This window comes from Erpetoichthys calabaricus, chromosome 8 (genome assembly GCF_900747795.2).
Source record: "Erpetoichthys calabaricus chromosome 8, fErpCal1.3, whole genome shotgun sequence".
NCBI classification, from domain to species: Eukaryota; Metazoa; Chordata; class Cladistia; order Polypteriformes; family Polypteridae; genus Erpetoichthys; species Erpetoichthys calabaricus.
Window position 1 is genome coordinate 7,977,748 of NC_041401.2, and position 15,753 is coordinate 7,993,500.

The 15,753-nt window shown below is 41.4% G+C and overlaps 1 protein-coding gene across 2 annotated transcripts in view; it reads right to left on the bottom strand.

The window, feature by feature from the left end:
* The window catches only part of dusp19a (dual specificity phosphatase 19a), a 36,074-nt gene extending 20,637 nt beyond the window's left edge, over positions 1–15,437 (bottom strand). For both annotated transcript variants that reach the window (XR_007935542.1, XM_028806220.2), the window contains exons 1-3: positions 15,043–15,437; positions 4,737–4,783; positions 4,439–4,591 (exon numbers count right to left, since the gene is read on the bottom strand). Coding sequence is in view for 1 of the 2 variants with exons in the window: in XM_028806220.2 (XP_028662053.1) it covers positions 4,439–4,591; positions 4,737–4,783; positions 15,043–15,274 (432 nt within the window). In the remaining variant the exon portion in view is untranslated. The remainder of the gene's footprint in view (positions 1–4,438; positions 4,592–4,736; positions 4,784–15,042) is intronic.
* Between the last annotated feature and the right edge of the window lie 316 nt (positions 15,438–15,753).

The window sequence follows — 15,753 nt, forward strand, 5'->3', positions numbered from 1 at the left end:
CATGTGTTATTCTATTATGTATAGTGTATTGGGACCATGCTGCATGGTAATTCTGCACTTTAAATAAAGTTGATTGATTGAAGTCAGGGGTGTCCAACTCCAGTCCTGGAGGGCCACAGTGGGTGCAGGTTTTCATTCTAACACTTTTCCTAATCAGCGAGCAGTTTTCACTGCTAATTAACTCATTTTCCCTTCATTTATAAAAATTCAGTCCTCTGAATTGATGAGGTTCTTCATTAAATGGCAGCCAAACAGAAATGAGACGTGAAACGAGCCAACAGATAACCAGCTAAATTGGAACATCAAACTCCAAGATATTTCACTCCAAGCAATTTCTTAATGAGAAGCCAATTCTTGCTGTTAATTCAAGCCGTTACTGAATAGCAGGACTTGCTGCTGCTCTCATTCTACCGCAGCAGACTGTTGTTTTCCTGTTTTTGATGTCAAGATGTTTTGGTGACCTGAGCAGAGACCTTCATCTTCCTTTATTTTCAGGTGAGCTGCTCACGTGGCGGCTTGTTTTGTGTTTCATTATTGTTTGGCCGCTCACTAAGGAAAAAGAGACAACTAAGGGGTCTGAGTCACGTCAATTAAAACAAGTTAATCAACAACAAAAATGGCTCACTAATTAAGAAGATGGTTAGAATGAAAACCTGCAGCCACTGTGGCCCACCAGGACCGGAGATGGACACCCTTGATTTAAGTGGTGCAACTCTGTTAATTACATTCCTCATTACAATAATCACTAATACATTTGTTACCTGATAAATACCCTGTAGTCTGAAAAGCATATGCAAATACATGCACTGGTATCTAGTGAAACCATCACAATTTTCAGTTATACCATGAAACACATTTTAGATCAGGGATCTCAGACTCCAGTCCTGGAGGGCCGCAGTGGCTGCAGGTTTTCATTCTGACCCTTTTCTTAATTAGTGACCTGTTTTTGTTGTTAATTAACTTCTTTTGAATTCATTTTAATTAACTTGCTCTTGAAGACTCAGAACCAATAATTGTATCTTTTTCCTTGATCAGCAGCCAAACAATAATGAAATACAATATGAGCCAAAACATTACCAGCAAACTGTGACCATCATACAATATAATAATTAATAATAATTCTTTACATTTATATAGCGCTTTTCTCACTACTCAAAGCGCTCTCCACACAGGGAGGACCCGGGAAGAGAACCCACAATCTCCTTACTGCAAGGCAGCAGCACTACCACTGTGCCACCTGTGAGGATCTGAAAATAAAAAGGGTGGAGGTCTCAGGTCATGTTGATTTGCTCAGGTCCCCACAACATTTTAACACTGCTGTTGGAAAAGCAAAGAAAAAAATCAACAATTTTAAAAATGTCTGCTATTGCACAATGAGAGCAGCAACAAGCCATGGAATTAAAGAATGAGTTTAATTAACGACAAGAGTCTGCGCCTAATTAAGCAACTGGTTGGAGTGAAATTGGTTGGAGTTTGAGGACCTGACTTATTTGGTCTTCTGTTGGCTCACTCACTTCACATTACATTTCTGTTTAAGGAAAGAAATGAAGCAATTCAGAGGAACAATTTGAAATTATGGGGAATAAATCTTAAAAAAAAATATTCAAAAGAAGTTAATTAGAAGCAAAAACAGGTCAATAATTAAGAAAAAGGGTTAGAATGAAAACCTGCAGCCACTGCAGCCTTCCCGGACTGGAGTTTGAGATCCCTGTTTTAGATCATGACACCCATGCCTATGTAAAGGACAGGCTCTAGCATAACAGAAATCACATTGTGTTAAGAAGACAGAGGATGTCAATCCAGAGTTGTTGAAGGTACACCACTAGGCCGCTTAGAGATTTCTCCATCTTGGACAATGCCTCCCCTGTATATTCCCACAATAAAAGGTATCGATAAAGCTTTGAAAATCTTTCTTTAAGCAAGAAAGAAAGTCCCACACACACACAGTTAGTTTGTGCTTTTCATTTGTTTGTCTTGCAACCTTTTTTTTTTGTTGAAATTGAAAGGAATACAACGGTATCCAATTATTAAATCATTATCATCTACTGTTAAATTCTGCTCTGTACTTGTAATATTTTCATTTTACTGTTATACTGTATTGAGGATTACTTGTGTTCTGTTTTGTGTATTGTATTGAATTGACCCCCTCTCTCTTTGACATCCACTGCGCGCCCAACCTACCTGGAAAGGGGTCTCTCTTTGAACTGCCTTTCCCGAGGTTTCTTCCATTTTTTTTTTTTCTGGGAGTTTTTCCTTGTCTTCTTAGAGAGTCAAGGCTGGGGAGCTGTCAAGAGGCAGGGCCTGTTAGAGCCCATTGCGGCACTTCTTGTGTGATTTTGGGATATACATAAATAAATTGTATTGTATTGTATCAAAGGATATAAGAGCAGCAGTCCTTGCTTTGCATTTACGGCTGCCAGGAATAGCTCTGACCCATTCCCCACAACCTGGAACTGGATTGAGATTTTAAAAAGGTGAAAAAGGAAGTAACAGTCAATGGACAGCATGAAGGGAACTGGTATCCTGGCAGGGCCTGAACAAGGAACCTTACCTTTTCCGGAAGGCCAGCATAATGCAAGGACACAACTTATTCAGGGTATTTTTTTCCCCAAAGTGCTAGGTGGCAGCGTCCCTGTGTTACGGTCACCCAAAGGGCATGTTGGGAGCTGTAGTCCATTGGAACAGCCCTATTGGGTTCTGTGGGTGCCGCCCAGTTTCACTGAAGGGATTAATGGTCTTTGCTTTATGGAGATTCAGCCTTACTCGGAAGTGTTTCCGATGAACAGCCTTGTGACACTGGAAGTACTCCCGAGTTCTGTATAAAAAGAAGTAGTTCCGCTTTTCTCTGGGAGCCAGAATTGTTTGGAATTGGGCGACGCTTCCATGGAGGAGTGGAGAGACAGGGAGAGAAGGAAAAAATAGACTGAAGGAAAGTAGAGTGTTAGTTTGCACCTTCTCAAAACTTTTGTAGAAATTTAAGATGAAACTCTTTATTTAAACTACAAATTGTGTCTCTGCTGTTGTGTCTGGGGTTTGGCATGCTGCAGTGCCCCCCAGTGGGCACAGCTCTTAAGACTGCTAAAGGTGTATTCTGGACACTCCTCCTAATGTCTGCCTTTCAAGAGACTGGAAAGAGCATGATGAAACACAGACCTGTCATGAAATGACTATATTTTAATTTTGATGTCTTATGCCCTGTACAGGTTTTAATACAGGTAAAGTATCAATACATTTTTTTTACAATTTTTAATTGTATTACAAATTTGTTTTGTTTTGCATTACAAATTTTGTATTAAACTGCGGTGGGTTGGCACCCTGCCCAGGATTGTTTCCTGCCTTGTGCCCTGTGTTGGCTGGGATTGGCTCCACCGGACCCCCGTGACCCTGTGTTCGGATTCAGCGGGTTGGACAATGGATGGATGGATGGATGGATTTTGTATTAAAACTTTATTTTGGGTATGGAGAGAATTATTTTGCCTCATTTTCAAGGGAGTTGTCACTTCAGAGCCTTTGTTTCATTGTTGCCTGGAAAACAAGTCGGAACAGAGCGGCACGTGACGTCACTGCGATGACGGGTTAAAAGGTTAGCATTGAGAAAATTACAGATTGCTGTACCGCTCCCCGAACCGGAACACAGACAGGCAAAGAGACACAATTCCAAAAGCACATGCTTTACAGTATTTCCTTGTGGGGCAGCTCTATATTCCAGCTCTCCACTTCTGAGCACAGTACACAATAAACAGCACATAATACTGCTCAGTCCCTTCTCTTTTCTTTCTCTATCTTTCTCCTCTACCACCTCCACTCATCTCCATGCAAGCTTTGTCCTCCACCTCCCAACTCTGGCTCTTCGAATGGAGTGAGGCGGCCTCCTTTATAGTGCACCCGGAAGTGCTCCAGGTTCTCTTCCGGCAGCACTTCTGGGGGTGACGGAAGAGCTGCACGAGCACCTGGATCCTCTTCTGGAAGCACTTCCAGGTGTGGCGGAAGTGCTGCAGTCCAGGGTTCCCGGACTGTCCAGACACCCCCTGGTCCCATTGCAATACAGATGTGGTTGCCCTCTCATGTTCCAGGGGAGGTATTGCCATGACCCTGTCCTCTCCCCCGGTCCTTCCATCATCCTTCAGCATCAACATCTCTTCCTTATATGAGATTGCAGATAAAGCCTTGACTCTGTTTGTGATTGTTATTAAGAATGTTCCTGTTTAAAAGACATCTCAATTCTGTTCTTCCTGACTATGATTGTCGATTACTATTTTGCTTCTGGTAACAGAATTTTTTGATTACTCGGTTTCATCCCTTACTATCATTTTCTAACTTTGTCACTTCTGGCCACTGTTTCTGTTTTCATGCTAGTTATTCTACTTAGCACAACATTATGGACGCACATTTAACCAAGCACTCAACAAACCACCTAAAAGCAAAACAATGGATTTACCTGTGACCTTGCCTCAGATATAAAATCAAAGCACTCCTGGAAATATGATGTGATGTCAGTATCAGGCAGATCCAATATCGCCAAAGTTCTATACGTAAAATGATCAGGGAATGCATTTTCCACTCCATAGGCAACATTCAATATGTGTGAAACCTGAGAAAACAAGAGAACACAAAAAGCACACGGTCACAATATTGTGATTTCACAGTTGGTGATTTTGAGAGTTTTGCACTCGCACACTGATTAAAACACATTAAATAAAAACACACAATCCACTCAATTGTAATTTCCCTTTTACCTTAATTTTTTTCAAACTTTCAAAATCCTGTGCGACATCTTGAGATGCTGGAAAGGAAAAGGGAAAAAGGTTAAACAGCACATTGTCAAAGCATTTAATCATAACTGGCAGAAATTATTGTTGGCTATCAGCAGTTTGTCAGCACAGCTTTTTATTGTTTCATTCAATGCTTTTTTTCAGTCAACACATAAAATGTGAGTAACTGCCTGCTGGATATACTATATATGTACGCATAGGGGGCTCGCAGTTTGTATGTAATTCATGGCAGCTTCCTAACTTTCAGCAGTTGCTCATACTTCTTTGACCTCACTGTCACTCTGTATTGGACTAAGCAAGTTCAAATAAAAGTAGAGTGTAAAGGCCAACCCCAACACCAGTTCAAAGCACACAGGGCTTTTATTTTTTCTTTTCCCTTGTGGGAAACGTCTTTCCCGTCTCCCACAAGCACAGCAACACAGTCCCAAACACAAGCACACTAACCAAACACAATTCTTTTCTTTTTTTCTTCATCTTTTTCTCCTCCACTCTTCCTCGGAGAGCTTCGTCTCCCTCCTCCTGACTATGGGTCCCGGAGTAGTGGCTGCTGGCTTCTTTCATAACGTACCCAGAAGTGCTCCAGGTGCTTGATGACCTATTTCCGGCAGCACTTCCGGGTGTGGCGGAAGAGCTGCTCTGTAGGGCTCAGCAGCAGGTTCAGCACCCCCTGGCGGCGCCATGGATCTCAACAGGATTGAGCGTCCAAGCTCCAGTCCCGTGGACCCCGATGCAAACCAGGGGGGCTGCCCGCTCATGTCCCGGGGAAGGTATTACCTCTATCCCTGTCCTTCCACTCTCCAGGTATCCCGGTGGGGCAAGCTCCCCGGCCGTCTGCCACAACAGATAGATAGATAGATAGATAGATAGATAGATAGATAGATAGATAGATAGATAGATAGATAGATAGATAGATAGATAGATAGATAGATAGATAGATAGATAGATAGATAGATAGATAGATAGATAGATAGATGTGAAAGATAGATAGATAGATAGATAGATAGATAGATAGATAGATAGATAGATAGATAGATAGATAGATAGATAGATAGATAGATAGATAGATAGATAGATAGATACTTTATTAATCCCAAGGGGAAATGCATATACTCCAGCAGCAGCATACTGATACAAAAAACAATATTAAAGAGTGATAACAATGCAGGTAAAAACATACAATAACTTTATATAATGTTAACGTTTACCCCCCTGGGTGGAATTGAAGAGTTGCATAGTGTGGGGGAGGAACGATCTCCTCAGTCTGTCAGTGGAGCAGGACGGTGACAGCAGTCTGTCACTGAAGTTGCTCTTCTGTCTGGAGATGATCCTGTTTAGTGGATGCAGTGGATTCTCCATAATTGACAGGAGTCTGCTCAGCACCCGTCGCTCTGCCACAGATGTCAAACTGTCCAGCTCCATGCCAACAACAGAGCCTGCCTTCCTCACTAGTTTGTCCAGGCGTGAGGCGTCCTTCTTCTTTATGCTGCCTCCCCAGCACACCACCGCGTAGAAGAAGGCGATTGCCACAACCATCTGATAGAACATCTGCAGCATCTTACTGCAGATGTTGAAGGACGCCAGCCTTCTAAGGAAGTATAACCGGCTCTGTCCTTTCTTACACAGAGCATCAGTATTGGCAGTCCAGTCTAATTTATCATCCAGCTGCACTCCCAGGTATTTGAGTAGCTGCAACGTTTCTTTACAAGACTCGCAAAATTATTATTACCTGGAACAGCAAATGAAGTCAATTAGACTCCCATGTCTGAACACGTTTGAATGGTGTTGAAGTGTCTAAACTTCAGTTATGTACAGGTTGGTCCAGGTCTAACTTGCAACTTTTAATGCAAGGCAATGCAATAATTGCACAGTTAGATCTGGACCACCCTATACAGTGCCCTCCATAATGTTTGGGACAAAGACACTTTTTCTGTGATTTATCCCTACGCTCCACAGTTTAAAATTATGAATCAAACAATTCCAACATTGTGATTAAAGTACACATTGCAGACTTTCATGTAAAGGGATTTGCAGACATTTTGGTCACACACAAAGTCCTCTCATTTCAGGCTACCATAATGTGTGGGACAATTGGCATCACAGGTGTCTGGGATTCATCTTATCATAAGATACCCCGGCTTGCTTCTACCCATTGGAGTCAGCAGTTGCTATTGATCAACATGAGGACAAGAGCTGTATCAATGAGAGTCAAAGAAGTCAAGCTACTGAGCCCATTCATTCTTTAAATAGCTGGTTGAGATAGACTTTAAAATCTCTACAGCAGAGTTTTAGAATGAACCAAAAAAAGGATAAATTGGACAAAGCAAGGGTCAGAAAACATTAAAGATAATCTTTTGACTAAACAGCGAAGCACATATGTGTGGACACTGGTGGAAATTAAGGAGAAGTATATTTAAGACTGAAAGCCAGGGAGCAGGCCAGGAGCTGTGGGAATCTGGAACAATCTCCAGAGTTAACGACTGAAGCAGAAACCTTGACAGCCTTTAAAAAGTGTCTGGATGAGATACTGGGGGACAACAGAGCTTGATGGATTGAATGGTACTTCTCATGATTGTCAAACGTCTAAGATTATATATCTCTCTATTATAAAAGAAAATCTTGAGAGGAGACTATTGCCAAGAGATTTTTTCAAGTCCCACCCTCTCTCCACCATTTCCGGTTCACGGCCCACGCCTGCAGTCCTCTCACCTCTCATTCGTGTGAATGCTTTTGTCAGACACAGTTCCTACACTCTCAGCTCTTATAAATTTTTACGTTTTCCTCATTTTAAGTTCCCAATTAAAGAAGACTAATCATGTCCAAGCCTTATTGAAGAATTTCATCATGAAGGGTTATCAACAGAAGAAATGAGTACACGGGCAATCCTAGCACCGAGAAACGATGAAGTCAAACGAATTAATGCGATAATTGTTGATCGGTTACACTGCAAATTGGTTAAATGCGTATCAATAGACTCTGCTGAAACAGTTGGTGGTGATGGTGCGGAACATGAAAACATCAGCTTACAATATCACAAAGAATATCTACAATCATTAACACCGTCTGGTCTTCCACTGGCTAAATTACTGTTGAAAGAAGGACGTATCGTAATGTTATTGCATAATTTATGTCTGAGTGATGGGCTATGCAATGGGACAAGATTAGTTGTATTCAAAATTGGTCAAACAATTCTGACATGTAAAATTTTAACAGGTGGCAAGAAAGGTCATGTAGTACATCTAACATTAGACACCAAAGGAGATCTTGATAAGCCATTCGTATTAAAACGTTTACAGTTTCCCGTTAGAATAGCTTTTGCTATGACAATTAACAAATCACAGGGACAAACATTCCAAAAAGTTGGTTCATTTATTAGAGAGAAAAAAAACGTCATATTCACTCATGGGCAGTAATACGTTGCGTTGTCACGATGAAAGTCCAAACACGGAATCAAAATTCAATGAGATATTCACGAAAAGTTAATTAAAAAAAAAAATGTTTTTACTGAGGGTGGCACAGTGGTAGCGCTGCTGCCTCACAGTCAGGAGACCTGGGTTCGCTTCCCGGGTCCTCCCTGCGTGGAGTTTGCATGTTTTCCCCTCCTCCTCCGGGTGCTCCGGTTTCCTTATAAAATCCAAAGACATGCAGGTTAGGAAGATTGGGGATTCTAAATTGTCCCTAGTGTGTGCTTGGTGTGTGGGTGTCCTGCGGTGGGTTGGCACCCTGCCCAGGGTTTGTTTCTGCCTGGCGCCCTGTGTTGGCTGGGATTGGCTCCAGCAGACCCCTGTGATCATGTATTTGGATTCAGTGGGTTGGAAGATGGATGGATGTTTTTACTGAAGGTTTAGAGTAAAAGTGTAAGTTTAAAAAGTATTTGCGTGTTAATTCCAAAGCCAAACAGAACGAAAACGTATAATGCACCGAACATACAGTATATAACGTATAACGCAAAATGAAACATAATTTTCTTTCAATTTATTACGTTTTGCTATTTTTACTATGGTTAATTACTCGATGTAATGTAAAATAGTTAGTGCTATTATGCAGATGTAACAATTCTCATGAAAATAACAATCTGTTTAAGTTGTACATTCGCTACCCCATACGCGAGCAGCAGATCTGCGAAGTGACTAGTGCATAGCACCTGCATGGGGGGTTAGCGAGCGAAGCAAGCAGGGGGCAGAGCCCTCTAGTACTACAATAAGTACATAAATAATTACATGGTAAATCCTGCTAGCATGGGGTTTGCCCATGGCGGGACACGCCAACATGAGGTGAGAGACGAGAGGGGTGAGGAGGTGGTGGGGGCCCCCCTGCATCTCTCTCCCCACCCGCCATCCGACGCAGACCTCAGCTCAGATGTGACGACCCGCTGAATTTTATGTCTGCTTATAATTCCATGAGCTAAACTTAAAAGAAGTGGTGAGGCAGCCTTCTGCTGTTATGCACCTTAAATCTGGAACAGCTGACTGATTAAAATTCACCAGGCTAATACGGTGGAGCACTTTAAAAAAAACTGCTAAAAACCCATTACTGTAACATGGCTTTCTCAGAGCTACATGTTAGTGTAACCCTGATATTCTGTATATGAATTGAATTAGCATTACTTTTTATGGCTCCGAAATCCATACTAACCCCTACTTTCTCTGCTGTTCTTTTTCCGGTTTGCTGTGCTGGCGATCTGCGCCCCCCACCACCTGATCAAAGCACCAAGCAGTCCTGATGGATTGAAGGCCAGAGGTCCACATGACCGTCATCGTCTTATTCTTCCATGTGAAGCCTGAAAGTGACGTAGTCACATTGTTTCAAAATAGGGCATTGTGTTTTAGTTAAGGAAGTCAGAAGTTTGGAAGTCATGGAGTTCTACTCACTAATTGTGGTGCAAGAAAATGGTGACATATTGCATGTTGATTAACACATGCAAGATATTTTACTGTATCTTGTATACCAAATAAATGTTGTAGAAGAATCAGTCTCAACACATGAAAAAAGCTTTGGGGCAGCCACCTGTACAGTATATTGTCCCTGGCTGCAATTGGGTAATAGTAAAATAAGCAATTCTGCTCGGTTGAGTTCACGAACTACGTCACTTCCGGCATCACAAACAACATCACTTCTGGTTCCACGAATGACGTCACTTCTGGTTTTGGCTTTTAAAGCCGCCATCATTTCACTGTCCCGACAGTTCAATCTGGGAACTCAACCGAGCAACATTGCTCATCACCACCCTCTAAGTGCCCACACATTTTCGGCTTGCGAGCTATTTTTAAAATGACCAGGTTGAAATGATCTACCTACATTAAAAATGCTATATATATATTGTGACAGATAGGGGGCACTGTCGTGCCCTTGAACCCTCAGACCACACGTCAGACACCAGGTAAAAGTCCAATAATGTTATTTATTATAATAATAATGTGCACAAAGCACCCTACACTCCACAATACTCAATAATTCAATATAATAATAATCACAATACACTAATCCTCCAACTCCCAGCAGCTCAGTCACCGTTCCTCCCAACTCAGCTCCCCTTGCTGGGTTTTCCCAGAGTCCTTTATAGTCCTTGACCCGGAAGTGCTTCTTTCTCTCTGGCCACGTGATTTCATAACACTTCCGGGTCAGGTGAAAACTCCTTCTTTTCTTCATCCCGGAAGTACTTTGTTAATTCCATTCCCGTGACTACAAAAGTACTTCTGGGCTATAATAAAAATCCTCGTGCCTTCCTGCAGCGTCCCCTGAAGGCCCCCATGGTATCCAGCAGGGCTGTGATGTAAAACTCCCCTGTCCATGATGCCCTGCTGGAACTCGGGGCACCTCTATGTTGCAAGAAGGGCTCCACCTGGTGGCGTGGGGGTATTGGCTGGGATGAACTGCCGGCCATAAACCACTATATATATATATATATATATATATATATATATGAGTATACTTTATACATAAAATATATGTTGTCGTACTTTGCATAACTGAGTAACCTTTATGGCACAATAACAATTCAATACATTTATGGTCACTACAGTATTTGGATTTAATAATCTTCATATGGGAAAAGACTGACTCCCATAAATAAGTAGAGCCGAATAATGCAGTCAAGGAGGCAGCACATTTCCTCATGTTTGGGTACTTTTCCTCTGTAAGTTCCAAAACTGTCCATGAGCCCCAGACTTCAGCTGAATGTCATCCTGTAGTGTCAAAATCTCATCCTCCACTGTAGAGGAGTTTTAGGTGAAGCAGTGTTGTAATTTTTGATGCGGGTGAATCCCCCTCAACATCTTCCCTAAATGGACAGCACTTAAATGTAGCGATTGGCTCAAGTAAAGCTGAGTCTTGAAATCGTCTGTCAAAGTCTGACAGACAATTTTCAATCTGCTCTGTGTAGCGTATGCTGTCAAGATGCGCACACGCCTTCCATTGTGTCTCCAGCTCTGCCGCAAGGGTTTGGATGTTCCCCAAATCAAGGCGCTGCAGCTTTGAGGACAGATGTTGCATTTTTCGTTTGAAAGCATTAACCAAGCTAATCTTATTGACCATGGAGTTCTCTTTTCCTTGCCGCTGTAAATTAAGCTCATTCAACATGTTGGTCAGATCGGAAAAAAAATGCCAAGTCTAACGGCTGTTGATCGTTATTAAGTTGCTTGTATTCTACATGTTTAATGACAAGGAGAAACTCCTTTTTTCTCCGGCCAGGGGTCTTGAAATCTCAGCAGGAATTTCTCCCTAGCCATCTGCCTCAACGAAGGCCTCTTTTATCATCTCTCCATCTTGGAAGGACTTCTTATGCTTAATGATCGAGTGACTCACCCAGAACGATGCTTCTGTGTGTCTACCTTTGCTTTTGAGTTCAGCTGAGTGAAAAATGACGGCTGTCCGATTAACTGCGACTTTAGTTCCCTCTCCTTTCTCTTTCTCAGATCGCTTTTTGGAAGGAAGTCAGTTTCGTAGTTTTTATGAACAGTTCGAAAGTGCCTTTCCACATTTTCCTTCTTTGGAACAGCAATGATAGATTGACAGATCAGACAAACGCACTTCAAGTGTGACATTGTGAGAAAAAAAATCCTCTTCCAATTCCACATCCAGCCCATACTCTCCCCAAACAATTTTTTTTTAAATCCCTTCTTTAGTCGATATAAATTGGAAGGCTAACTAGATCACAGCCGGAGTTTTGCAGTAGCTCGCGCGTTTGATCGTGCATGCGGGATGACAAGTGTGTTAGAAGAAAAGAGATCTCAGACTGGCCGCCCTGTATGTCAATCAAGTGGCAAATGCCATAGGGAGGATATATGATAGACTAACGTTTAAAAATTTTTTTTTTTTAATGCAATGTGATCTACCTGCACTACCTTTGAGATCTACCGGTCGATCGTGATCAACATATTGGGCACCACTGCTCTAGTGCATGAATGCTGTTACTAATGGCATACCTGGCTACCAGTTACATTACCTTCTAATGTTTGAACTCTGTTATAGGTTTATAGGGACCTTACTGTCACATGTATAGAGTCTGGCGAAATTCTTCCTTTAACGTGATAATCAAAATTCAACACTCTGCCACCATGACTAGTGATTATAACTACTTTACTTCAAAACTACTCTTCTTCTTCCTTAACTGAAAAATTTCAGAACACATTTGTCATAAATTAACAATATCCGTTTCTATAAAAAAGTGGTAATGCAATGTATTCAGAAACAGATGAATGGACTGAATGCGGTAAAACCTGACAACAGGCCAGAGTGATGAAAGGCACAATGGGAGGAGGCTTTAGACAGTCTTGGAACTGGAACGCATCAAGCATTTATGAATTTTACATGGAGGTAATTCAGTATTTTTGATTTTTACAGTATTTTGGTTTAAAACATTTCAACATCATCATCCAAAGGTCATTCCCAGTCACAGGTGTGATCTCTGGGCCTCTGGGAAGATAAGGGAGGATCATGGAGATAGAAAGAAATGTTACGTGAATCTAGAAGATGATCAGGACACTCAAAAGCTGAACGCAACTTCAGAAACAGTGCAAGAAAAGCCATGGCTAGTTTCAATAACTGTTACTTTATGAGAAGTGTACTACAGAAAGTGGGAAGGTGAGTCTTCTGAAAGCATAGCTGTGGATCATTCATTGTTAAATATGCGTATATTGTACGTTACTCTCATTTGGTGTGTGTGTCATGGTCACTCCATCTTGGTGCTCATTACTGAATTACTCTTGATGTTGAAGTGGCAACAATTACATGCAGTTTAGCGCAACATCTTGTTTTCCATATTCGTCTTTTTCTTCTTTCCTCCTCCTATTTTAAATATTATTATTCATTTTTATTACCTTCTACAGTATACGTAACACATTAGTGTTAGTATCAGGTAATTATATCACGCCATAATGATGATTTCTACGGAAAGTGTAAAATGTCTTCATGACTGGATTTTGAAAAATTGCAACATTATTTCTTCCCAAATGGAAACTCATCTTCCTAGATGGGAGTAGGACACTTCATAAATACTTCACATGTCCTACTCTGAAATAAGACAAATTCTAATCCTAGTCAGAGTTTTAGTGCAATTCCCTGGAATTCTGTTAACACTTGATAAATACGAGCACTGGGGCTTAGGACTGCAAGGACACCCGAGGTCACTAGGGTGAGTAAGAGCAGAACAGTACCAGAAGTTCGCAAGTTCATTTCTAGTCATAGGTATGGCCTCTGGGGCTTATCCAGTGACAGTTCCTAGTTTAATTTATACAAGGTTGCAACCTAATATTGCACTGCTTCTGCATTATCTGTATTGGCTTCCTGTAAAACAACATAGTCATTTTAAAATGTTACCCAAGTGTCACACATGTGAGCAGGGTGACAGTCAAAAGACTCAATGGTGTGAAAGAACAAGAGAGGGGGAACTGGAACGGGGCACTAATGCTTTTCTCTCCTTTTATCTACAAAAAAAACACCAAAATGAAATACTCCTACCCGACATAATGACCCAGTATTCACCTCCATCCTGACAGTATAGAAGACTTCTCTTCCAGCTCCGTGGAGTTACCTCACTTCCAGTCTCCGTGGAGTTACCTCACTTCCGGTCTGCTCCCAATGACCTCAGTTACGTCCCTTTGCTCCTGACGTCACCTCCAGCCACTTTTTCCTACAATACCCGCTATTGATCTCACTTCCTCCCTGTTAATTGTACTTCCCGTATTGTCTCCATAAAAACCCGAGAATTTCTGTTTACTTTGTCCAATGTCTGATGTTCTTATGACCGTTTTGCTTGCACTGGAACCAATGGCCAGTATATGGGGAGGCTCCTCAACACTTAATCTATGTCTCTGTGCTTTTGTTTTATCACACCAAGCTTCTAAAACATTACATGATAAAAAAACACTTTATCCATCCATCCATCCATTTCCCAAACCAGTGTGTGTTCAGACCACAGTGTGTGTTAATATTATATATATATATTTATACAGGGTGGTCCAGATCTAATTATGCAACTGTTCGACTGACAACCGTCTCCCTGCCATTTTGGAATGCAGGGCAGGTGCTGCCATCTATCAGCAACAAAAATAATTTTAAGTGAAATCTCTATGTGCAGGGCTGGTACTGTGAATTCTCTATGTAATAAACTTAATAAGTAATAGCGTAATGTATATATATATATATATATATATATATATATATATATATATATATATATTAACACACACTGTGGTCTGAACACACACTGGTTTGGGAAATGCAACTTTTAATGCAATAATTGTATAATTAGATCTGGACCACCCTGTATATAAATATATATACAGTATTTACTGATCTATCCATGTATGCATTTATTTATTTTGAGAGGTTCTATAAAATGTCAAATTCCCCACAGGGAACAAGTAATGTCTGTTTCAGAGGGAAGTTGTTGTTTGTCATAACAACATTTATTTATTGAGCTTCTATAAAAAGCTAAATTTCCTTTTGTATACAAATAAAGTGCAATCTATCACACTATCTGCACTGGTTCTGCATCAGCTACATTTTTATCATACAACTAAGGGAGCACTGGGTAGATTTAACAGAAAAATCTGAAAAAACTATGTCAAAAGATTAATACTTATGAATTTGTATGAATAAATCACGCGCTACTGCCCTTTTCTAAATGCAGAATAACAGAGGAAAAAACGGTGAAATTACTTTGAAGGTAAATTAACCAACTTACAGGGAAAGTGGTCGGAATAAAAACACAGAGCCACAGGGGTGTCCCTCAGGACTGGCATTGGAAACAAACGAGTTAAGGCGTTCTTACCCAAATACAGCCACGGAGTCACCTGTCCGACCTGCAGGTCCAAGCTGAGGTCCTGTACGTAGCCGCAGCAAACCGCCTCGCCAGCCGGACCGGCATCTTCCAGCACCTCCTGCACGCGCGAGTCCCTCCACGTCTCGATAATTCTTCTCCCTGTCAAAGTTGTCACCCTGGTACTCTGCTTCTTCAAGGCTGTCTTTGAAAACGCCTTTATTTCTTGCGCAAGTGAATGCATCCCATTCGTCGTAGGCGTATAAAACTATAAATAAATCAATTAATTAATTATTACAATTTAAAGACACTATTACTGTATTCCAAACCGCAAGTAACCACGAAGCTGTCACAACAGCGCTACACTGCTGCTATACAGAAGCGATGCTTCACAGCCACGCCCCTACATTGACGTCACCTGCACCCGTCTGAGCGTGGCTAGCTCACCTAAAGTAAAATCGTAGCCACAAGCGCCCTCTGCCGCCTCGGAGGTTTATAGTCTTAGCCTTCACAATGCAAGCTTTTTTTTCACTTTGCCTTCCTCGATTGTCTTCCCAAAAACTAAGAACCTGATACCCATATTCATCTTAAACGCATGGATTAAATGACATGGGGGGGGGGGGGGGGGGGGGCTCTCTTACTTGTGCTGTATCAAGTGGCAGACATTACATCTTGAACGTGTAACTGGTACTGCAAGGCTCACACATTTAGACAGATATCAGA